This window comes from Schistocerca serialis, chromosome 9 (genome assembly GCF_023864345.2).
Source record: "Schistocerca serialis cubense isolate TAMUIC-IGC-003099 chromosome 9, iqSchSeri2.2, whole genome shotgun sequence".
NCBI lineage: Eukaryota > Metazoa > Arthropoda > Insecta > Orthoptera > Acrididae > Schistocerca > Schistocerca serialis.
This window is the reverse complement of record NC_064646.1, coordinates 168,260,816-168,285,189: the sequence shown is the minus strand read 5'-3', so window position 1 is coordinate 168,285,189 and position 24,374 is coordinate 168,260,816. Positions and strand designations below refer to the sequence as shown.

At 45.6% G+C, this 24,374-nt stretch overlaps 1 protein-coding gene across 1 annotated transcript in view; it reads right to left on the bottom strand.

The window, feature by feature from the left end:
- The window catches only part of LOC126419453 (odorant receptor Or2-like), a 113,776-nt gene that overhangs the window by 31,659 nt on the left and 57,743 nt on the right, over positions 1–24,374 (bottom strand). Inside the window, exon 5 of the mRNA XM_050086641.1 lies at positions 224–323. Within this exon, the coding sequence (XP_049942598.1) occupies positions 224–323 (100 nt within the window). The remainder of the gene's footprint in view (positions 1–223; positions 324–24,374) is intronic.

Below are 24,374 nucleotides of genomic sequence, written 5' to 3'. Positions count from 1 at the left end.
GAGTTAGTGCGTATTTAGTGATTTTTCTCTGAATTTTGAATAACAATACATATTTTCAGGAAAATATAAGTTACATACCGTATCTGAAAGGTTAAGCCAATGGATATATTTGGAAAAACATGCTCAGAAAATTAATACAGTATTGAAATTTGTTCTTTCTGGAGACCATGTCGTGATTCTAAGTCTTTTTTATAAGAGTATGTTAATTGTACAATCGACCTACCGTAATAACAGTGAATGCTGTGAAACATATGACGAGCGTGCTGGTCATGAACTGCATGAGTACTGAAGCGCTCAAAATGGACTCCATCTCAGCCGCAGACCTGAACAAAAACAATGTACACATCACAACAGAAGAGCTTCTGCGTTTACCCTGTGTATTCTGAACGGGAGAGCTCAAGAAACTAATAAATCACCAGAGATACATGGTTTGGTTAAAAAATAGTGGCAACACTGCCGTAATATGAAGGATGTACGTCACATGGCATGCCCATTCTCTGAAGCTGAGAGCAGAAGGTCAGATGAAGTGGTGCAATGAGTGGCGACGGCTGTGTTTAAAACAATTGCAGTGTGTACGAGTACTATCCGAAAGTACGGGACGCCGGTTCAGGCACCCTGACAGTATGTTTAGGAAACACGAACACCGTGTGCGGATCAAGACTGAAGTGGCACGTATTCGGAGCGCACAACAATGTTTCCTTCTGGCCTGCATCCCATAATCCTTCATGACAATGTACGAGGGTAAGCCCAAAAGTAAGATCTCCTATTTTTCTGTAAGTACGTAGACTTGTTTATTTCTACAATGATTTACATAAGTTTGCAGCTTGAACATTTAGCTATTTTTCGACATAATCACCATTTCTGTCGATGCATTTTTGTAGACACTGTGGCAGTTTTTGTATGCCCATGTCATACCAGCTCGCCGCCATGCTGTTCAGAAAGTTATGAACCTCTTCTTTCACCTCGTCATCGGAGCTAAATCGCTGGCACCGCAATTAACGCTGACAGATACTGTGAGACTCTGAAAAATCTCAAAAGGGCAATTCAGAACCGGTGAAGAGGAATTTTGAGCAAGGGCGTACGCATTCTCCATGACAACGCTCGCCCACACATCGCTCGGCAAACAGTTTCAGTGGAACATAATCACTCACCCACCCTATAGTCCTGACTTGGTGCCAGTGACTATCACCTGTTCCCTAGGTTAAAAGAACATTTGGCCCGAAAGCGATTCAGCTCCGACGACGAGGTGAAAGAAGAGGTTTACAATTTCTGAACAGCATGGCGGCGAGATGGTATGATATGAGCATACAAAAACCGCCACAGCGTCTACAAAAATGCATCGACAGAAATGGTGATTATGTCGAAAAATAGCTAAATGTTCAAGCTGTAAACTGATGTAAACCATTGTAGAAATAAACAATTATATGTACTCAGGAAAAATAGGAGACATTACTTTTGTGATTACCCTCGTACAATACCACACGATGAACTCCGTGCAGCAGCTGCTGTGTACGTGGGGATGAAAGATAACGAAACATCCACGGTATTCACCCACATGGGTCCGTGCGATGACGACCTGTTCGTCAAAATGAAGGAGTCTCTTCGCGGTACGCGTCACATCACAAGAGGAGACATCATCGGTGTCACAGGGCGGTCCTTGCGAGACATCGACAGAGACGAATGCGCTGTCGGCGTACGACGTGTTCCGTCTCTGGTCTCTGAGGGTGAAGGTGATGGAGATGCGGGGTGATTGCACTGAGGTGATGTAATACGTTAAACGACTGTCAATGAAGTCTGGTAGATTTTATTGAGAGATGTACAGTTATAACCTGTTGTCATTACTTTTTACCCAACCCATGTATATTTGTCCATTAGTTACGTTTTACCAAATTCAATCAAATACACTCGGAGAACACGTAGAAGGTAAGGTCTCAGATAATGACGGGATGATTCTCTCTCCGTACTGCACAGTAGTTAGGAAATACAGGATGGTCAGAAATAGTCTGAAGAGCTTGTAAGGGTCTTGCAGGGTCGATGGCGCTGAGAAATGATTGTTAATTAATAAATTCGATATGCTGCGCTGTTTCCTAGGTAATTGGCATTGAAGTTAACCAATAACGCCGTTGTGCGCAAACTCAACCGGCCGGCCAGAGAAGGTATCGACAGACGCCTTGTTTGTTTAGTTTCCTAAGACCGAACAAGAGAGCGATACTAAAATTGGATATGGGACGGTAGTAAGAGTCAAATCCGAGCCAAAGGCTGAGCAGTCTCGTGCCCTGTAATGTATGTTATGAGAACAACTGACACTAACAAGGGGAGGCCGCCAATTGTGAAATTCAGATTCGATTCATACTTCGCATAATAAAAGCTCATGGCCAGAGCTGTAATGTGGCAAAGCACCAAGCTGCTCTTCTCACCCGTTGTCGAGAAAATCGTCAGTTAAAAGAAACCGTTGTGGTGAAATACTCTCTACGATTAACAATTTTCTACAGCGTCGTGGCGCAGCGGTAAGCGCTCGGGTTCGTAATCTCGCGCCATGCAATTTTTTTTTTTTATTATTTGTTTTTTGTAATTCAAATGTATACACACGCACACACACACACACACACACACACACACACACACACACATATATATATATATATATATATATATATATATATATATATATATATATATATATATATATAATTCCCGGCAATAAGTTGCAACAATTATGCATATAATAAGTTGTTGAAAGTCATTTGTCGTGGGAAAATAATACTTGAAATAAAACAGAATATCACAAATAATATTCAAGTGGATACAATTTATTGAAAAGTTCTGTATACACTCGCACATAATTAACAAATGGTTCAAATGGCTCTGAGCACTATGGGACTTAACTGCTGAGGTCATTAGTCCCCTAGAACTTAGAACTAGTTAAACCTAACTAACCTAAGGACATCACACACATCCATGCCCGAGGCAGGATTCGAACCTGCGACCGTAGCGGTCTCGCGGTTCCAGACGGCAGCGCCAGAACCGCGCGGCCACTTCGGCCGGCCATAATTAACAATTAGCGACCAGAAGTAGCTGGAGTATCGCATGAACCAGAGTGATAGTTATCATAGAAACATGGAAAGCAGAAAACAGCACGACATCGGGCACATCTGATAAACGATGCGTTTTTACAAGAACAATTGTCTGGCGTGAGGTCAGTCGCTTGACGGCGCGTTTCGGCGCGGGCCCGCCCGTTGCCGGCGCGCCGTAAGGCACGGAGGCTCGCACTGGGGCGTATCGCTTTCCAGTCGGGCGTGCCGCGGCAGTCCTCACTCGGGGAAGTGAAGCGTCTCTTACAGCCTCTCCTTCCCAAGTGGCTCTTTCCGCCTTCCCGTGGTGCCAGACGTTAAGCTCGGCATTCTGCCTTGCGTCAAAAGGGAGAGCTGCGACCCAACCCGATGCGAAAGCGAAGGGTGCGTGGCACAGGGGGAGCTGTGTCAAGGGACCGAACACCAGTCCCTTTCTGTTCGCAGGGCACAGACCAGCAGGTGCTCTGCATGCCGGCGACCTCGTTTGTCGGCGTGGGATCGCGGCGCGAGTCGGCAAGGGTGCTTCGCCGCGCCCCTGGGTAACCGGGGCGTGTTCTGCCAAACCCAGGAGGTGGTGACATCGCCTGGGCTAGGTTAGATGGGCCCAGACCGCCGAACGACTGGGGGACCGACCCACCACCTGAGTAGGAGTGGGTCCTTGGCCTTCAGGTGGAAACTCGGGCTAGTAGGCGGCGAAGGGCGAGGGGTGCATCCGCCTCTCCGGAGTGCGGGGTGCACTTGCCGAGGAGCGTCGAGTGAAATCGTCGACGACGAGGCCTTCGACGGGGACCAGTGCGCTGGCAACGGCGCGCTGAACCCTGCAGCTCAGGAGTGCCCTTGACCTAGGGGCGAGGTTGGTGGGCGAGCTGCAACAGTCCCCCCCCATGCCAGAGGAGCCGGTCCGGGGCAAGAGACGGGCTCCCACCTTTTTTCTTCACTCGTCAAACATGGCTGAATCTGAGACGGGTGAATCTAGTGCGATCTCGAGGGCGTCGATAGCGACTGTTCCTGCCTCACAGGAGGAAGGGGAACAAAATGTGCAAACTACATTAGAAAGACACACAAAAATTAATCAAATTTTGGACTCAAGTGTCAAAAATGGCAAAATAAGCCAGGCTGCCGTCATGGCAATTAAAAACGAGCTCGCCGCTTGGGCCATTGCTAACGCAAAGCTTGAGGGAAGACTCGAAGAGTTAGAAAAAGAAAATTATAGACTCAGACAGCAACCAACCAAGACATGGGCAGCAGTGGCTGCACAAGCAGCCACAAAAACTCAGACCACTAAAGAAACAATAGCCAAGGTAACAAAAAGGCCGGACACGGCGGTCTTCCTAAGACCCCTGCCCGGACAAACAGTAAAGAAGGTGCAAGAGTTATTTACCACAATAATAGACCCAGCCAAAGATAAAATTAAAATTAACAAAGTCAAGGCAACAAAAAATGTAGTAGTAGTTGATGTAGCAACAGAAGTGGACAGAGATAAAATCTTAAAAAACACGAAACTGAACACAGCAGTCAAGTGCGAACCACCAAAAAAGAGGAACCCGCTGGTAATCCTCTACGATGTGCCAGTAGCTCTAACAGAATCAGACATTTATGAGACACTATACAATCAGAATTTTGATGATATGCAATGGGAGACATTCAGACAAGATTTCAAGTTACGTTTCAAAACAGGGCCTCGGGATCGGGATGTTGTACATCACGTTGCCGAGGTATCTGGGAACATGTGGCGCAAAATCACCACTATGGGAAGAATATATTTAGGTTTTCATGCCATAAATGTACGGGACTACTTAGTAGTACCCAGATGCCACAACTGTGGCGATTTAGATCATATACATAAACACTGTGAAAGAAGGCCGGCCTGCTCCAGGTGTGGGGCCGAGGATCATACAAGAAAAAATTGTAACAAAGCCGGGATTTGTATCCCCTGTACAAAGAGAGGGAAAAAATCATGTAACACCACCGGCAGAAACTGCCCTACCTACAGGATGCTCGAGCAGAGACTTATAGCCCGAATTGACTATGGCTGAGTCCCCAAATGGGAATAAGAAGCCCAAAAGGAAGTCTCCAAGCAAGAGGTTGAGGGATGCAATAAGGGCCAATAAATTTAGAGAATTTATAAAAAAGATCACTAGGCCACAACACTTCATCATCATGAAAGACGCCTGTATTCAAACTGATCCTTGCGAAGAGAATGATGCACCCTCCCCTCCGAATCGGGGACAAAGGTCGTCTAAAGATCAAGAACGACCACTTGGGCATCCTGTGGTGGGGAAGTTATCAATGCGGGAAGAGTTAGTGCAAGTGAACACAATAAGCAGCACTAATATACCGATAAATAGTGGTACACCAACAAGTCCACATAGTACACGAGAGCCGGGCATAGATCCTGCTAGGATCTACCCCAACCTGGAGCATGCATTACAGCTGTCTAGGCTCGAAGAGCCGGCCACCCTCACAACAGCCTTGAGGCACGTGGTGCGTGTCGGCCACCAATACGGTAGAGACATCACCTTTCCAGTGATGGAGGCTGTTGACAGAATACAGCTCAAGACAATGAATCTCCCCACAGATTTCGGAGCCCTGCGAGACCTGGTCAAAAAAGTGTTTGAAAGGCGAAATGAAAAATTCGATCTTAATGAGTTATATAACCAATCAGTCATCACAAACGGCAGAATAGCTCACGACTGGCGCAAAAACTGGCCAGAATCTCATATACATACATACTTTCCACGTGAGCCAGTTAAGAGTGGGACAGATAAACACTCATAATAGCAGACTGGTCCTGCAGGAACTCCGAAAAGTGGTGGAGGAGAAGAGTCTGGACGTACTCTGCATACAGGAGCCGTACTCCCTGGCTGGCCGGATCCCATTTACTGCAGTTAATTGGCAACAAATCTATAGCGGAGAGGAACCGAAAGCCGCGGTTATGATAACAAATAAAGCATTAAGAGCCACCACATTAGCACAATTTTCGGATGACCACTGCAACGTCGTGGAGCTTCACTCACCCACTGGATTATTATACCTAGTCAATATGTACTTCCAGTACGGAAGACAAATTGAAGAATTTTTGGAGAAGCTTGTTCAAATAGCCACGGCGTTGCGGGGAAAGAAAATTCTCGTGACCGCGGATATCAATGCAAAATCCCCCCTTTGGTTCAGTGGCACCCAGGATGAAAGAGGAGAAAAAGCTGTCGACACGATCATGGCATTACAACTCATAGTCGCGAACAAACAAGGAAACCCTCCCACCTACTCCGGAGGGGGGGGACATGGCACAAACATTGATGTGACCTTGATCACACCAAATCTTGCAACAAAATTATTCAACTGGACAGTCTGGGATCAGATCACTACCAGTGATCATAACATGATAACATTTACCATAAGAGACAGCGAGTGCCACTGGGACAAGGGGTGGGAAACGCAGTTCAATTATAATAAAACTGACTGGGACCGTCTGGCGAGGGAGTGCGACATCCCTGCGTTGCTGGAGGGTGATGTCGACGTAGAGGAGTACACCAAAGATCTTACAAATGCGATAATCAGGGCAGTAAAGGCAGCTGTACCAACCAGGAGGAGGGCCGTCGCGGCTTCCCCTTCACCATGGTCAGCCGAACTGGGGCAAATGCGCCAAGCAGTACGGAGGGCGAGGAGGTATTACCAGCGGTGTGTCGTCTGGCATGAAAAGCAGCGATGGCAGCAAATATACAGAGAAGCCAAAGAACAGTTCCAACAGGAACTTAAGGCTGTCAGGATGAGAAGCTGGGAGAAATATGTGCAAAGCCAATTGGCTACGGACCCCTGGGGACTTCCCTACAAAATAGTCAGAGAAAAAATAAAATCACCTATGGTGTTGTCTACCGTCAGGGATGGGGACCGGATGACGGGAACCTGGCAGGAAACTGCGGAGGCCCTACTCCGTGCCCTGTTACCTGACGATAGAGAAGAAGACGACTCGGAAGAACAGCGAAGAATAAGACTAGAGAACCAGCGGGTCTACGAAAACAACCGCGTGGTCTACCCCTTCTCTGAAGAAGAGGTAAGCTCTCAAATAAAAGACCTCAAAAAGGGAAAGGCTCCCGGCCCAGATGGCATCATTGCGGAGGTGATACAATACCTCGCCCCCCAGCTGGTAGCACCTCTCACTCAGCTATACAATGAATGTCTACGGCTTCAGACATTCCCCTCAATTTGGAAAAAGGCAAATGTTGTCATAATCAGAAAAGGCCCAGACAAAGATCCCAAGGAAGCAAAGTCGTATAGACCTATATGTCTACTGGACTTGCTGGGCAAGCTCTTTGAGAGGTTGCTGGCAGACAGGTTGGCTGCACACCGGGTCCTGTGCGGGATGAGTGACAGACAGTTCGGTTTTCGGACGGGGCGATCCGCGTCTGACGCAATCGCCCTGGCCGCGGATGTCTGTGGCTCTGCCCCGCACAAGTACATAGTTGGCATCATGGTGGACATCAGTGGCGCCTTTGACAACCTGTGGTGGCCTTCGCTCTTCTCCTGCTTGCGGGAAAAGGAGTGCCCAGGGCCGCTATATGGCTGTCTGAGGAGCTATTGTGAAGACAGGGAGGTTTGGCTATCGGCCCCTAGTGGAAAAGTTAGTAAGAAAATCACCAAGGGGTGTCCTCAGGGTTCTGTCCTGGGGCCACTCTTTTGGGACATAAATATGGAACCACTTTTGGAAGAACTCAAGAGAAGCGAAGATGTACTAGAGGTCATAGCCTACGCAGATGACCTCCTTCTGCTGGTTGGCGGCCATAGTCGCGAAGAATTGGAGCCAAAGGTAGAAAGAGCCATCACAATACTGACAACATGGTGTCATAAAACTAAGATGTCAATAGCACCCAATAAGTCTACCTACTTGCTGCTTAAGGGTCAACTTATAAGAAACCCTACCGTCAGAATAAATGGCCTACCAATCCTCAGGCGTAGAGAAGCTCGGTACCTTGGTGTCATCATCGACGAGAGGTGGAACTATGCATCACATATAGATACAGTAACACAACGTTCGCTCACAGTATTACACAACTTAATTGGAATAGGGCACAAAAGATTTCACCTCCCACCTGATCTCATTAAACTGTATCACAACAGCATTCTCACATCCATTGTAGGCTACGGATCAGCGGTCTGGGCACACAGGCTCACGAGGGTCATGCCCGCCGTGGCCGTCAGAAGAGTGCAGCGAAATATGCTCCTACGGTCAGTAGGCGCTTATAGAACAACTCCAGGAGGGGCACTCTCAGTACTGATGGGGTTATGTCCTTTAGACATAAAAATTAGGGAACAGGCTACCTGGTACTGGGTCAAGAAAAATAGAAGGGAGAAGATAGAAGAAATTATGGGGGTATATGTAGGGGATAAGCCAAGCATTAAAAGAAGGGGAATGGAATTGTGGCAGGAACTCTGGGACAGTGAGGAAACTGGGCGAAGAACACACGAGCTGTTTCCAAGCATAAAGGAACGCCTTGAACTGACTTATATCAAACCATCAAAGGGGCTACTGCACTTTCTTACAGGCCACGGACCCTACCCGACATATCTCTGTCGGTTTGGGAAAAGGGCAGCATCAGCGTGTGACTGTGGAGCAGTGCTGGGCACTCCAGACCATGTGGTGTATGAGTGTCCCCTCTTCGACGATGTAGCACACCAACTCAGGGAACAACTACCGAACAACGACACGTACCACCTGCTCAGGCAAGAAGGCACCTTCGATATTCTCAACAAATTAACTAATAACATATCAAATAAAGTCCTCAAAGAATATCTCCGTAATATTGAGTAATTAAACACCAGATTTGTCGCGTACGCCCCCCTGTTCCGCCGGGACATGGAATAGGCCAGTCGCTTCACGGCTGGAATCCGCCAGGTCTATGGAATAGGTTGGGGGGCAGTACATCACTACCGGATTGACAAGCACCAATCTTGACATTAGAATTAAGTTAGTTATAAGATCAACAATTAGGATAAGAGAAACAGTATAAAACTGCAGCGACCAGGTTTCTGGCCAGCCCAGTGTCAGGGGCACTCCCACTGGGATTAGCTCAGTGGGAACGGCCAATAAAATAGGTTTGTATCATAATCTGACACATATGTAACGCTGCAGGTAGAATAGTTAGAATAGTTATAACAAGAAACCATTTGACATCAGCATTTTAAAATAGATGGATAAAATTAAGTACGATAGTAAAACAACAGAATAGCAAAGTAGTAGCATAATACTCTCATAGTGGTGATGTATCGTTAAAATCCTGTAGTGTTAAACATAACATTAGCTGCAGATAGAAAATTAGAAATAGTTAATAATAGGACCTACTAATGTATTAGGTAGTAGGTTATTCTGTATAATAATAACAATGATGAATAAAGATTTTTTTTTTTTAAAAAAAAAAAAAAAAAAAAAAAAACATGGAAAGCAGAAAACAGCACGACATCGGGCACATCTGATAAACGATGCGTTTTTACAAGAACAATTGTTTTTTAAATTATCTGTTGGGAAACACACCTGATTGACATTCTGAAAAATTGTTCTATCGTTCGTCAGGTTTGATGCATACCACGCGTATCGTATCATATCGGCAAAAATCGGAGAAGACAATTGGTGGTGGACGATGGATTGGATTCTTATACAATCGTCTCTGGAGTTGATGTCACGGTTTCGCTCGATTAAAAAAGCACAATTTTGAAGGCGCTTGATCAAATTTTTCACCTGTCGGTAAAAATACACGTCACACGGTTGGACGAGAGGAGTGCGCTTTGGAGGAATGACTTTATAGTGCACGTTGGTAACTTCTTATCGTCCTGGAACATCTCATTGTATAACGCCGGGTTCGTTTGCCCATCCCAAGAGTCGATCAGAAAATGAAATTCTTTCTTTTGTACGTATGGTCTATACATTTGAATTACAAAAAACAAATAAAAAAAGTTGCACGGGGCGAGATTCGATCCGGCGACCTTCGGGTTACGAACCCGACCGCTTACCGTTGCGCCACGACGCTGTAGAAAATTATTAATCGTAGAGAGTATTTCACCGCAACGGTTTCTTTTAACTGTCGATTTTCTCGACAACGGCTGAGAAGTGCATCTTGGTGCTTTGCCACATTACACCTCTGGCCATGAGCTTTTATTATGCGCAGTATGAATCGAATCTGAATTTCACAATTGGCGGCCTCCCCTTGTAAGTGTATTCGGCGGACTGTTTGAATTTGCGCGCGAAATGGCCTGATTGGCTATCTTCAATGCTAATTAACTCGGAAATTATTTTCTGAACAATTTTTTGTCAGCACAACTTACTCTGCAAACCCCTTACAAGTTTTTCACTGTTCCTGATCATCCGGTGTATATACTCTTTATGCGGCATAGAATTGACTAGAAAACACTTGACAGGCACCCTGATGTCAAAGATATATGTTCAATACACCGATGAGCTGAAATATCATGACCACTCCCTACCGCGAGTCTGAATGCCTCTGGTGACGGCGTGGTCACGCGAAGCGGTAAGCGGAGCAGAGATGAATGGGGAATCATTCGAGCAATGATGTAGGCCACAGATGGGAAAATCCACTAAGATAAGTGGCTTTGACAAAGGGCAGATTGAAAATTCCTGTCAGTTTAAAACAGCGTGCTGGACGGGAAACTCGAAGCCGGGATCTTTGTGCACACAAGGCTTTCGACACCGTTCCTCACAAGCGTCTTCTAACCAAACTGCGTGCCTAAGGAATATCGCCTCAGTTGTGCGACTGGATTCGTGATTTGCTGTCAGAAAGGTCACAGTTCGTAGTAATAGACGGAAATTCATCGAGTAAAACAGAAATAATATCCGGCGTTCCCCAAGGAAGTGTTACAGGCCCTCTATTGTTCCTGATCCATATTAACGACGTAGGAGACAATCTCAGTAGCCGTCTCAGATTGTTTGCAGATGGTGCTGTCATTTACCGTCTTGTAAAGTCATCAAATGACCAAAACGAATTGCAAAATGATTTATATAAGATATCTGTATGGTGAGAAAAGTGACAATTGACCCTGAATAAAGAAAAGTGTGAAGTTACTCGCTTGAGTACTAAAAGAAATCAGCTAAATTTCGATTACGCGGTAAGTCACACAAATCTGAAGGCTGTAAATGCAACTAAATACTTAGGGTTTACAATTACAAATAACCTAAATTCGAACGATCACATAGATAATGTTGTGGGTAGAGCCAACCAAAGACTGGGATTCATTGGCAGAACACTTAGAAGGTGCAACAGGTCTACTAAAGAGACTGCTTACACCACGCTTATCCGCCCTATTCTGGAGTATTGCTGTGCGGTGTGGGATCCACATCAGATGGGACTGACGGAAGACATCAAAAAAAGTACGATGTAGGGCAGCTCGTTTTGTATTATCATGAAGTAGGGGAGATATTGGCACAGACATGATGCGTGAATTGGAGTGGCAATCATTAAAACAAAGGCGTTTTTTGTTGCGACGGGATCTTCTAATGAAATTTAAATCACCTGTTTTCCCCTCAGATTGCGAAAAAATTCTGTTGATACCAACCTACATAGGGAGATATGTCCATCACGATAAAATAAGAGAAATCTGGGCTTGCACAGAAAAAGTTTAGTGCTCGTTTTTCCCTCGCGCCGTTCGAGAGTGGAACGGTAGAGAGACAGCTTGAAGGAGGTTCATTGAATAGCACAGTAATCACGTAGATGTAGAGACTATGCTGCAGAGTGAAAATTTTGTTCTGATAACAACCCACAGTCTGTGGCTAAGCCATGTCTTCAGCATTCCCTTTCTTCCAATATTGCTAGTCTCGCATGTTTCGCCAGAGAACTGCTGTGAAATTTGGAAGGTTGGAGATGAGATACTTGAGAAAGCAAAGCAGTGAGGACGGGTCGTGAGTCGATCGTGGGTAACTTAGCTGGTAGAGCACTTATCCACGATAGGCAAAGGTTCTGATTTCATGTTTGGGTCCGGGATACAATTTTAATCTGTCAGGAAGTTTGATGTCAGCGCACACTCCGCTGCAGAGTGAGAATTTTATTCTAAAAGGCCAAATTGTTATGACCTTGCGCCTATGAATGAACATCTTGGGACCAACGAAGATGGCAGACTGTTCGTGTGCTAGTGTCGTGAGCATTCATGGAAAGTGGTTGAGGATCGGTGAAAGCACAGGTTGGGAACAAAGTGTTGGACGCCCACGCCTCATCATATGAAGGGCAGACAACTGAAAACCGAACAACCGCCACAACGGGACCACGGAATGGTTCCATTCAAAAATGATCACCACACACTTTAAGATCTGTATCCCACAGAAAGACGAGACGATCAATTCCTGTTTTATAGAACACCATCGGCCACTGACAGATCCACAAACACACTCAATCTTGCACTTACTCGTCTGCCTGAAACCGATGCCCATGCATGTCTTCCTTCAGGTCGCCCACGCAATGATTCGCGCTGTACGAAGGATGTTGCAGCATTTCGTAAGTAAGTTGCTGAAGCGCAGCCTTCGTACGGTTGGCAATGTGAGGGTGGGCGTTATTCTGTAACAGGGCGATTCCGTTCGACAGCATTCCGAGCAGCCGACAGTGGAAACGTCCCACATCTACCCCGGCAAAGAAATCGAAAGCTGATAATCTTGTCGTGTTACTGGTCCACAGTCATGTAATAACATTTGAATAATATTTATGCCATTTGACTGTGCGAACTCCTTTATTTTATATTACACTGATGTTCTTTCTGTGGCTCAGTTGTTCTATGATTGGAAAACAGGTTTGCTACCTTTCTGTCATATATTTTGTGATTTTGTACTCATCTACGCGCTGAGACATCCAGTTTCGTAGATCTTGACGATGACTTCAGTTAACAAAGTCTAATTATATGCAACATTATTGTACTTGGTAATGGCATAAGGCCGAAACCGTGATAGTAATATGAAATAAAGAAGGTTCTAAAGTCAAATGGCAGAAATATCATTCAAAGAAATCCAAAACTGTTCATACAATTTCCAGTAAAATCATGATGACCTCCTTCTTCGAACGCCGGGGTCTTCTGCTCGTCGAGTTTCTCGGGCGTGAATCCACAATCAATGCGCATCGCTACGAAGACACTTTGCAAAAACTGCGACGCCTCATAAAGTCAGAACGCCGAGGAACGCTGTCAGACGGAATCATCCTGCTGCACGACAACGCCCGCCGCCACGCAATCAATCGGACGAAGACTACTCTTCGGCATTTTGGTTGCGAAACACTGCTACATCCTCCTTACAGCACGGATCCTTATCTGTGTGATTTTCACTCCTTTGGCGATCTGAAGAAAGACGCGCGTGGAAGTCGGTTTCAGTCGGTCGAGAAAGTGCTACAGTCAGTGCGGTAGTGGATCCGTCAGCGGCCGACCGCGTTCTACGAAACGATGGTTCATCGTATTGTCTCCCAGTGGGGTAAATGTCTTAACACGTGTAATGATTAATTTTTGAGTGGCGCCCATTCCGTGGGCCCATTGTGGCGAGTGTTCGGTTTTCATTTGACTGCCCCATATAGAATGCGGAGGTTAGAAGTATGCCCGCTCTGCAAAGCACGATAAGCGGCTCTCTGAGACCGATCTGATGACAGATTACAGTGTTGGTACAGGCACATGTGTTTCAGACCACCCCTTAGGACCACGTTGTTGAACATGGGCCTCCGCAGCAGACAACCGCTATATATCCCCACGATGATCAAAGGGCATGGTCAATTATTATTGCATTGGGCTCGGGATCATCGAGATTGGACCGCGAATCAACGGAAACACGTCTTTGCTACAACTGGCCGATGGCCGTGACCAGATCCGCGGTCATCCTGGCGAACGATTGTTGAAAACATGCACTGCGTCACGAACGCAGGCAGGGGAGTATTATGCATTGTGGAACATTCACCTAGGCTTCCATGGGCCCTGTGGCAGTAATCAAAGGCATCGCGATAGCTGTGGGCGAGGTAGTCATCTCTTCACGCTTTATGTCTTCCCAGATGCCCTCTTCTAGAAGGATGTGGAGAACAAACGGAAAAAATTCAAATGCATCGTTCAATATGACGTAGAAAAGTATGTTCCGAGTAAGGTTTTAAGGGAAGGGAAAGATCCACCATGGTTTAATAGCCGTGTTATAAAAGCGCTACGTAAACAAAGAGCACTTCATCTCAGATTCAACATTTCAGTAAGGCATTTGATATCTCTCGCATTGCCGTTCAGTGAAAAAATACGAGTTTACGGAGTATGAAAGTAGACCTACGATTGGATTCAAGACTTTCTTACAGAGAGAACTCAGCACGTCGCTCTTAACGGAACTAAATCGGCAGATGTTAAGGTAATATCCGGAGTACCACAGGGAATTGTGATAGGACCGTTGCTGTTCACAAAATATATAAATCATCTAGAAGAAAGCGTCGGATGCTCTTTAAGGCTATTCGGAGATGATGCAGTTGTTTATCCCAAAGTAGCAACGCCAGAAGATAGTAAGAATTTGCAGAACGACCTGCAGAGAATTGATGAATGGTACAGACTCTGGCAGTTGACCCTGAACGTAAATAAATGTAACATATTGCGCATACATAGGAAAAGAAATCCACTACTGTACAGCTACACTATTGATGACAAATAGCTGGAGACAGCATCTGCCGTAAAATATCTAGGTGTAACTATCCAGAGCGACCTTAAGTGGAATGACCTTGTAAAACAGATAGTGGGTAAAGCAGACACAAGATTCAGATTCATCGGAAGAATCTTAAGGAAATGTAACTCATCTACGAAAGAAATGGCTTATAAGGCGCTTGTTCACCCGACTCTTGAGTATTGCTCATCTGTCTGGGATCTCTATCATGTAGGGCTGTTAGAGGAGATAGAGAAGATCCAACGAAGAGCTCGGCGTTTCGTCACGGCATCGTTTACCTGGCGAGAGAGCGTAACGGAGATGCTAAACAAACTCCACTGGTAGACGTTACAGGAGAGACGTTGTGCATCACGGAGAGATTTACTACTGAAAATACGGGACAGCACTTTTCAGGAGGAGTCAGACTACATATTACTTCCCCCGCACATAAAAAAATGGCTCTGAGCACTATGGGACTTAACATCTATGGTCATCAGTCCCCTAGAACTTAGAACTACTTAAACCTAACTAACCTAAGGACATCACACAACACCCAGCCATCACGAGGCAGAGAAAATCCCTGACCCCGCCGGGAATCGAACCCGGGAACCCGGGCGTTGGAAGCGAGAACGCTACCGCACGACCACGAGATGCGGGCCCTCCCCACATACATATCGCGCATTGACCACAAGGAGAAAATTCGAAGAATTAGAGCCAATACAGAGGCTTACCGACAATCACTCTTCCCACGTACTATTCGCGAGGCCGGCCAGTGTGGCCGAGCGGTTCTAGGCGCTTCAGTCTGGATCCGCGCGACCGCTACGGTTACAGGTTCGAATCCTGCCTCGGGCATGGATGTGTGTGATGTCCTTAGGTTAGTTTGGTTTAAGTAGTTCTAAGTTCTAGGGGACTGATGATCTCAGATGTTAAGTCCCATAATGCTCAGAGCCATTTGAACCATTTGAACTATTCGCGAGTGAAACAGGGTTGGAGGGATCAGATAGTGGTACCGAAAGTACCCTCCACCACACACCGGTATTAGGTGGCTTGTGGAGTATAATGTAGATGTAGATGTACAAGTGTTCTTGACTGAAGGCCGAAATCGTGCTGCAGTGGATTCAGGAATGTGGTAGTGTACTCACGTTCATGCCAACTGCACGCCCACGAGCCATCGGATCGCAATTGAAGCGAAATACGTGGCATGTGCGTCAAAACATGATGCCATGTTCCTCTGGGAAGCTACCAAGGTCGTGTCAACTCCATTACACGCAGAATCCTGCTGTAATGTGACCCAAAGTGAACCAAAATAGAATAAAGCAGTCAATTACACATAACGGTCGTCTTGAAGTGACTGCATACGATTTGCCCGTGTCTACGAGTTCAGCGTTGTTCATAACTACCCAAAGGGATTCAGAAGAATACTGCCCGAAAACTGTGAGACATACAGAAAAAAATCTGGCAAGATGTGAGTAAAACTCACGTCCTGAGGGTTCTGCATAAATTTAATTACGTATGCAGACAATTCATCCACACCGGAAGTCAGTAATCACGACCTTTTTTGCTGTTATCGACACTGATTCTGGTAAGGTATCAGCCTCGGAAAATCCAAGACTTCCGACAATGTTTTAATTTTAAGTTTGAAGTTCGGTTACAAACGATAAAATAACTCGTGTGATATAATTTCAAAATAACTATTTTCTGATATTTTCTTCATCTTGCATCTTCCCAAATTTCATGACTGCAGGTCAACGGGAAGCTCCCTATACGTTTCAGTGAGTGAGTTTACGAGTATCAAAATATGTGTCACAAATCGCCGTATCTTTTGATTGACTTAGAAGCTTAAATGTACTGGACTTCCAAGGGACTATCGGCCTCAGTATGTGACATAAATTTCAACTCGATTTCTCTAGCCGTTCCTGAGAAAACCGGTTCTTCATAGACGGACGGATAGACAGACAGTCGGAGAACAAATGACAAAAAACTTTTTTCCTTGTGACATAATTACAAATTAACAATTTTTTATTTTTTTGCTTTACTTGTACAGTGAAACTTCCCTTCTTGCCAAATTTCATGACTCTAGGTCAACCTAAAGTATCTTGTAGATTTTTAATGAGTTTGTGAGTATCAAAATATGTGACGTAAATGGTAGTTCTTTTGACTGCATTGACTTAAATCTGTTTCACCGCCAAGAGATCGTAGACCCTAGTATGGGCATAAATTTCCTAAGAAAATTGTTTTTAACATTGGACAGAGAGACAGACGGACGGACAACAGCGTGATCCTATAAGGGTTCCGTTTTTACCGGGTTAGGAATGGAACCTTTAAAAGGACACGAATCAATGGATAGAGTATCTCTCGAACTATCGATTCGTAATACGTGCCGAGACGTAATTGCAGAGCGCACCACCAGAAGGCAGGCGTGTTAGGAAGTGTCCACAAATACCTTAATACACTCCTCATTGTCGCATTGAATTTTTTCGCACCTGTGGATGGGCAAGCAGATAAACAGATTTACAAAGGGGGAAGCGCGGCAACGAGTTCAATCAATTGCACACCCATACTGACGTTATGAGTCACAAATGGTACTCATATAGAGATCTTTTATGTCAGTTAAAAACTTGGAGAAATGCTCTGTATATCGTTAAGTATTCACGCAGTCGTCTTCTGAAACTCTGAAGATACGAATAAACCTGTATTATTCATTTTAGTAACTTACTCATGTGTCATACTAACTTACTTTAGCCTAAGTGCTCAGTAACTCAGCATCACTCAAAATGTGCTCATTAGAAGACAACGAATATATTCTTATTCAGAAAATCAGGAGAAAAAGAAAATTGATGTGAAACTACAGTCACCTTTACGCTACGCAAGTCACGCAATGGCGTATGGTGTAGCGAGTACTTCAGTCGTTCCCAGCCCGCAACTGGCGACATTGCTCTCCCCCCAGTTTTGTTCGTAAACAGTGGACAGGAAGTAAGATAAGTGCCTGTTTAAGCTCTAAAGCTTTTGAAAATGTTGACTGGAATACTCTCTTTCAAATTCTGAAGGTGGCAGGGGTAAAATACAGGGAGCGAAAGGCTATTTACAATTTGTACAGAAACCAGATGGCAATTATAAGAGTCGAGGGGTACGAAAGGGAAGCAGTGGTTGGGAAATGAGTGAGAAAGGGTTGTAGCCTCTCCCCGATGTTATTCAGTCTGTATATTGAGCAAGCAGTGAAGGAAACAAAAGAAAAATTCGGAGTAGGTATTAAAATCCATGGAGAAGAAATAAAACCTTTGAGGTTCGCCGAAGACATTGTAATTCTGTCACAGACAGGAAAGGACTTGGAAGATCAGTTGAACGCAATGGACAGTGTCATGATAGGAGGGTATAAGATGAACATCAACAAAAGCAAAACGAGGATAATGGAATGTGGTCGAATTAAGTCGGGTGATACTGAGGAAATTAGATTAGGAAATGAGACACTTAAAGTAGTAAAGGAGTTTTGCTATTTGGGGAGCAAAATAACTGATGATGGTCAAAGTAGAGACGATATCAAATGTAGACTGGCAATGGCGAGGAAAGCGTTTCTGAAGAAGAGAAATTTGTTAACATCGAGTATAGATTTAAGTGTCAGGAAGTCGTTTCTGAAAGTATTTGTATGGAGCGTAGCCACGTATGGAAGTGAAACATGGACGATAACTAGTTTGGACAAGAAGAGGATAGAAGCTTTCGAAATGTGGCGCTACAGAAGAATGCTGAAGATTAGATGGGTAGATCATATAACTAATGAGGAGGTATTGAATAGGATTGGGGAGAAGAGAAGTTTGTGGCACAACTTGACTAGAAGAAGGGATCGGTCGGTAGGACATGTCCTGAGCCATCAAGGGATCACCAATTTAGTATTGGAGGGCAGCGTTGAGGGTAAAAATCCTAGAGGGAGACGAAGGGATGAATACACTAAACAGAATCAGAAGGATGTAGGTTGCAGTAGGTACTGGGAGATGAAGAAGCTTGCACAGGATAGAGTAGCATGGAGAGCTGCATCAAACCAGTCTCAGGACTGAAGACCACAACAACAAGCTCTGTTTTCTTTCATTTTACTCCTATGGTCATCTGAGATGCAGGGTGAGGAAGCTAAGGCAGGCCGCCAGTCAAAGACTGAATGACCACCTTTTGCTTCGTCGACGCGCAAGAAGAGAGTCATTGAGGTTTTGGAAGCTACCGACAGGGATTTGGAGACATGCCGACTCCAGTGCTGTGGTCAGCTTTGCTAGGTTTCTCGGTTGACGGTCCATGGTGCGAACAGTCCGATCGAACTGGTCCTACAGATTCTGTTTGTGTTTAAATCGAAGGAGTTTGGTGGCCAGTGGAGTACGGGAAACTCATGCTGGTGCTCTTCGAATCACGCACTTAAGTGTGACTTGTAGGGCAGACAGTAGATGATGTAGATGTACACAGTAGGCTGTGTGACACGTTGCATTGTCCAGCTGGTAGATGCCATCGTGTCGAGGAAAAAATAAACTGTAAGTCCGGGGGCCACGGACTCCAAGGAAAGATGCACATTTGTGTTAGTCCTTTGCGCCTTTCAGAATGACGAGATCATCGAGGATATGCCACGGAAACATTCCCTCCTCCGATCCGGAGCCTTGCAGGGCTGTACACACCAACGGTCGTCTGTCCGTTGAAGCATGTGATTCATCTAAAGAGACTACGTGTCTCCGTTCAGTGGACGTACAGTTGCAGGATTGGCGTGCAAATTCCAGCCTTCGTCACCGATGAATGGGAGTCAGCATGAGAGGATGAATCAGGCACACGCAGCAACTTTCACTGAACAGTCGTTGAGAAGACACTACTGGTAGCCTCTTGGTTCATCTCGGCGATCAGTTACACGACAGTGGCACTGCTATTCGCCCGTACACGTCTCCATAGTCGTCGTTCGCCCTATCATCTATGTCACTAGCTGCAGATTAGATGCCTCGGGGCCGGTTTTTGATAGCGTTATTGTGCGATGCAAGATGTGCTTTAACAACGGTGGCATGCGAACAGTTTACAAACTTAGCCACTATGACCAGAAATCATATGATCATGCCCGTTTGGACGCCACATAAAGCGCACCGTTTCCGGCTTACGACGATGACTGCGCTGATTTCTGTGTCCCCCGACGCCCTTTACATATCCTTCACTGCTAGTGGTGCCATCTGCCGTCCGCGAGTGGTTAATGGCTGTTGACTTTGAACGTAGGTGGTGGTCACCTTAATGTGACTGGAAGGCCATATGCAACAAATACGAGGTCTATTCGGAAAGTCTTCCAGCTACTTCTCTACATAGACGCCGCACCGACTTAGACATTTTTCGTAGCGTTGTACCTACTTTCCAATACCCTCATCAGAGAAAGCAGTCGCCTGTGCTTTCTGCCAATTTTCTACGCTTGTCTTCAACTCCTGGTCTCTGCCAAAATGTTGTCTTCCTAGGCAGTGGTTCATGTGAGCAGAGATGAAACTCAGGGGGAGCCAACTAAGGGCTGTATAGTGGATGATCAAACACTTCCCATCGAAAACGCTACAGGAACATATTCATCGCCCTTGCAGAATGCGGTCGAAGGGAACGTATTACGGTTATGTTATGTGAGCTGCTTGACATCATGCGAAATCTCTCAACAGGTCCTTATACGCATGTCAAAAAAAGTTTTGCATCACCTCGGTTCCGAGAGTTCCGGAACCTGTAGATAAAACTGGAATAGCGATCAACATAAACATCATTTCCGCCCTTTTTATTGCTCATGAAAACCATAAATGGCATGTTGTACCACCATACAGCGAGACCTTCATAGGCTGTGGTCCAGACTGCTGCACAAACCGGTACCTCTAATAGCCAGCTGCATTCGTCGTGGCATACTATCCACAATTTCATCAAGGCATTGTTGGTCCAGATTGTCCCACTCCTCAACGGCGATTCAGCGTAGATCCCTCAGAGTGGTTGGTGGGTCGGTTCGTCCATAAATAGCCCTTTTCAATCTATCCGAGGCACGTTAGATAGGGCTAATGTATGCAGAACATGCTGGCCACAGTAGTAGAGCGATGTCGTTATCGTGAAGGAAGTCATCCACAAGATGTGCACGATGGAGGCGCGAATTGTCTCCAATAAGCTGCCGATATGGTTGCACTATCGGTCGGAGGATGGCATTCACGTATCGTACAGCCTTTACGGCGCCTTCCATGACCACCAGCGGCGTACGTCGGCCCCACATAATGCTACCCCAAACTACAGGGAACCTCCACCTTGCTGCATTCGCTAGACAGTGTGTCTAAAGCGTTCATGCCGACCGCGTTGCCTCCAAACACGTCTCCGACGATTGTCTGGTTGAAGGCATATGCGACAGTCATCGGCGAAAGAGCGTGATGCCAGTCCTGAGCAGTCCATTCGGCATGTTGTTGCGCATATCTGTACGGCGCTGCATGATGTCGTGGTTGCAAGATGGACCTCGCCATGGACGTCGGGAGTGAAGTTGCGCATCATACAGCCTATTGTGCACAGTTTGAATAGTAACACGACGTCCTGTGGCTGCACTAAAATCATTATTCAACATGGTGGTGCTGCTGTAAGGGTTCCTCCCAGCCATAATCCGTAGGTAGCTGTCAGCCACTGAAGTAGTAGCCCTACTGCAGTGGCATGTCATCGACAGTTCCTGTCTCTCTGTATCTCCTCCATGTCCGAACAACATCGCTTTTGTTCACTCCGAGACGCCTGGACACTTCTCTTGGGCAGAGCTCTTCCTGGCACAAAGTAACAATGTGGACGCGATCGAACCGCAGTATTGGCCGTCTAGGTATGGATGAACTACAGACAACGTGAGCCGTGCACTTCCTTCCTGGTGGAATGACTGGAACTGATCGGCTGTCGGACCCCCTCCGTCTAATTGGAGCTGCTCGTTCATGATTGTTTCATCTTTGGGAGGGTTTAGTGACATCTCTGAACAGTCAAAGGGACTGCGTCTGTGATACAATATCCACAGTCGACGTCTATCTTGAGGAGTTCTAGGAACCGGGGTGATGCAATACTTTTTTTGGTGTATTTGGTTGACGGCAGACAGTACTTCCTGCGCATCTCCACGTGCTCACTGTGCGCTCCGAGCTGAAAGGAGGGGCGTGGTGCCGTTGACGCACCTTACTTTCCGAGTGGACGTCGGGTGTAAGTTAAACTCTGAGCTAAACAGAGAGAAGTTCGAGACAGGCCGCCAAAATCAGAAGTCTGAGTAAAGCTGTGAGAGCACATCGTAAGTCGTATCTGGATAGTTCATTCTGTAACAGCATTGTCCTAGAAAGATGTCGTAATGGTTTCGAGTCCCGATCCGACAGAAAGTTTCGTAACAGCGTACAATCCGCTGCAGAGTGGAAGATTAATAGGGACAGTCTTGTGGGCTATAGGTAAGCCGTTTCTACTCAGTATCCTTTCTTCCGGAATGCTAGTCCTAAAGGTATGGAAGGGAAATTCCGTGAAGCTTGAAAACTAGGAGAGAGGTACTGGTCAAGGCAGAGCTGTGAGGGCGAGTCGTGAGTCGTTTTGGAGTGCCTGGAGCACTGCTCACGAAAGACAAGCCTCTGGTTTCGAGTTCCAGTATGGCACAGTATTTGAAGATGCCAGGAAGCTTCCCCTTACACGTTTCTCGTTTTCTTTAGGACTGTGGTTTAGATCCCCATGCAGTCATCCAGATTTAGTGTGTTGTGGTTTCCCTATACTGAGACCACGAGTCGTAATATCTGCAAGCTAGGCTTCCCTCCAGCAGCGAGGTTAGAGCGGGGCTGTCTAATCGCCAGGCGCAGCGAGTCCTTCAGCAAATGCTTGAGCCTTGAAGGTTGCTAGTAGCGAGGGAACGGTTTCAGGTGAGCATCACATGGAACAAATAGTGCGGATCAATATTCAGCGAATTTTTCCGACGGTAGCCGCACTGTTGCTGTTGTTGTTGTTGTTGTTGTTGTTGTCATCAGTCCAGAGACTGGTTTGATGCAGCTCTCCATGCTGCTCCATCCTGTGCAATTTTCTTCATCTCCCAGTATCCACTGCAACCTACATCCTTCTGAATCTGGTTAGTGTATAATAAGGCTCTGAGCACTATGGGACTTAACTTCTGAGGTCAACAGTCTCCTAGAACTTAGAACTACTTTAACCTAACTAACCTAAAGATACCACACACATCCGTGCCCGAGGCAGGATTCGAACCTGCGACCGTAGCGGTCGTGCGGTTCCAGACTGTAGCGCCTAGAACCGCTCGGCCACTCTGGCCTACCTGCTTAGTGTATTCATCTCTTGGTCTCCCTCTACAACTTTCCCTCCACGCTGCCATCCAGTACTAAATTGGTCATCCCTTGATGCCTCAGAACATGTACCACCAACCGATCCCTCCATCTAGTCAAGTTGTGCCACAAATTTCTCTTCTCTCCAATTATATTCAGTACCTCCTCATTAGTTATGTGATCTACCCATCTAATCTTCAGCATTCTTCTGTAGCACCACATTTCGAAAGCTTCTATTCTCTTCTTGTCCAAACTATATATCATCCATTTTTCACTTCCATACATGGCTACACTCCATAAAAATACTTTAAATCTATACTCAATGTTAACAAATTTCTTCAGAAACGCTTTCTTTGCCATTGCCAGTCTACATTTTATATCCTCCTGCTTCTACCATCATTAGTTATTTTGTTCCCCAAATAGCAAAACACATTTACTGCTTTAAGTGTCTCATTCCCTAATCTAATTCCCTCAGCATCACCCGAGTTAACTCGACTATATTCCATTATCCTCGCTTTGCTTTTGTCGATGTTCATCTTATACCCTCCTTTCAAGATACTGTCCATTCCAATCAACTGCTCTTCCAGGTGCTTTGCTATCTGTGACAGAATTACAAAGTCATCGGCGAACCTCAAAGTTTTTATTTCTTCTCCGTGGATTTTAATTCCTACTCCAAATTTTTCTTTTGTTTCCTTTACTGCTTGCTCAATATACAGTTTGAATAACATCGGGGATAGGCTACAACCCTGTCTCACTCCTTTCCCAACCACTGCTTCCCTTTCATGCCGCTCGACTCTTATAACTGTCATCTGGTTTCTGTACAAATTGTAAATAGCCTTTCGCTCCCTGTATTTTATCCCTGCCACCTTCAGAATTTGAAAGAGAGTATCCCAATCAACATTGTCAAAAGCTTTCTCTAAGTCTACAAATGCTAGAAACGTAGGTTTGCCTTTGCTTAATCTATTTTCTAAGACAAATGGTACGATCAGTATTGCCTCACGGATTCCAAACCGATCTTCCCCGAGGTCGGCATCTACCAGTTTTTCCATCCGTCTGTAAATAATTCGTGTTAGTGTTTTGCAGCCGTGACTTATTTAACTGATGGTTCGGTAATTTTCACACCTGTCAACACCTGCTTTCTTTGGAATTGGAATTATTATATTCTTCTTGAAGTCTGAGGGTATTTCGCCTGTTTCATACATCTTGCTCACCAGCTGGTAGAGTTTTGTCAGGACTGGCTCTCCCAAGGCCGTCAGTAGTTCAAATGGAATGTTGTCTACTCCCGGGGCCTTGTTTCGACACAGGTCTTTCAGTGCTCTGTCAAACTCTTCGCGCAGTATCATATCTCCCATTTCATCTTCATCTACATCCTCTTCCATTACCATAATATTGTTCTCA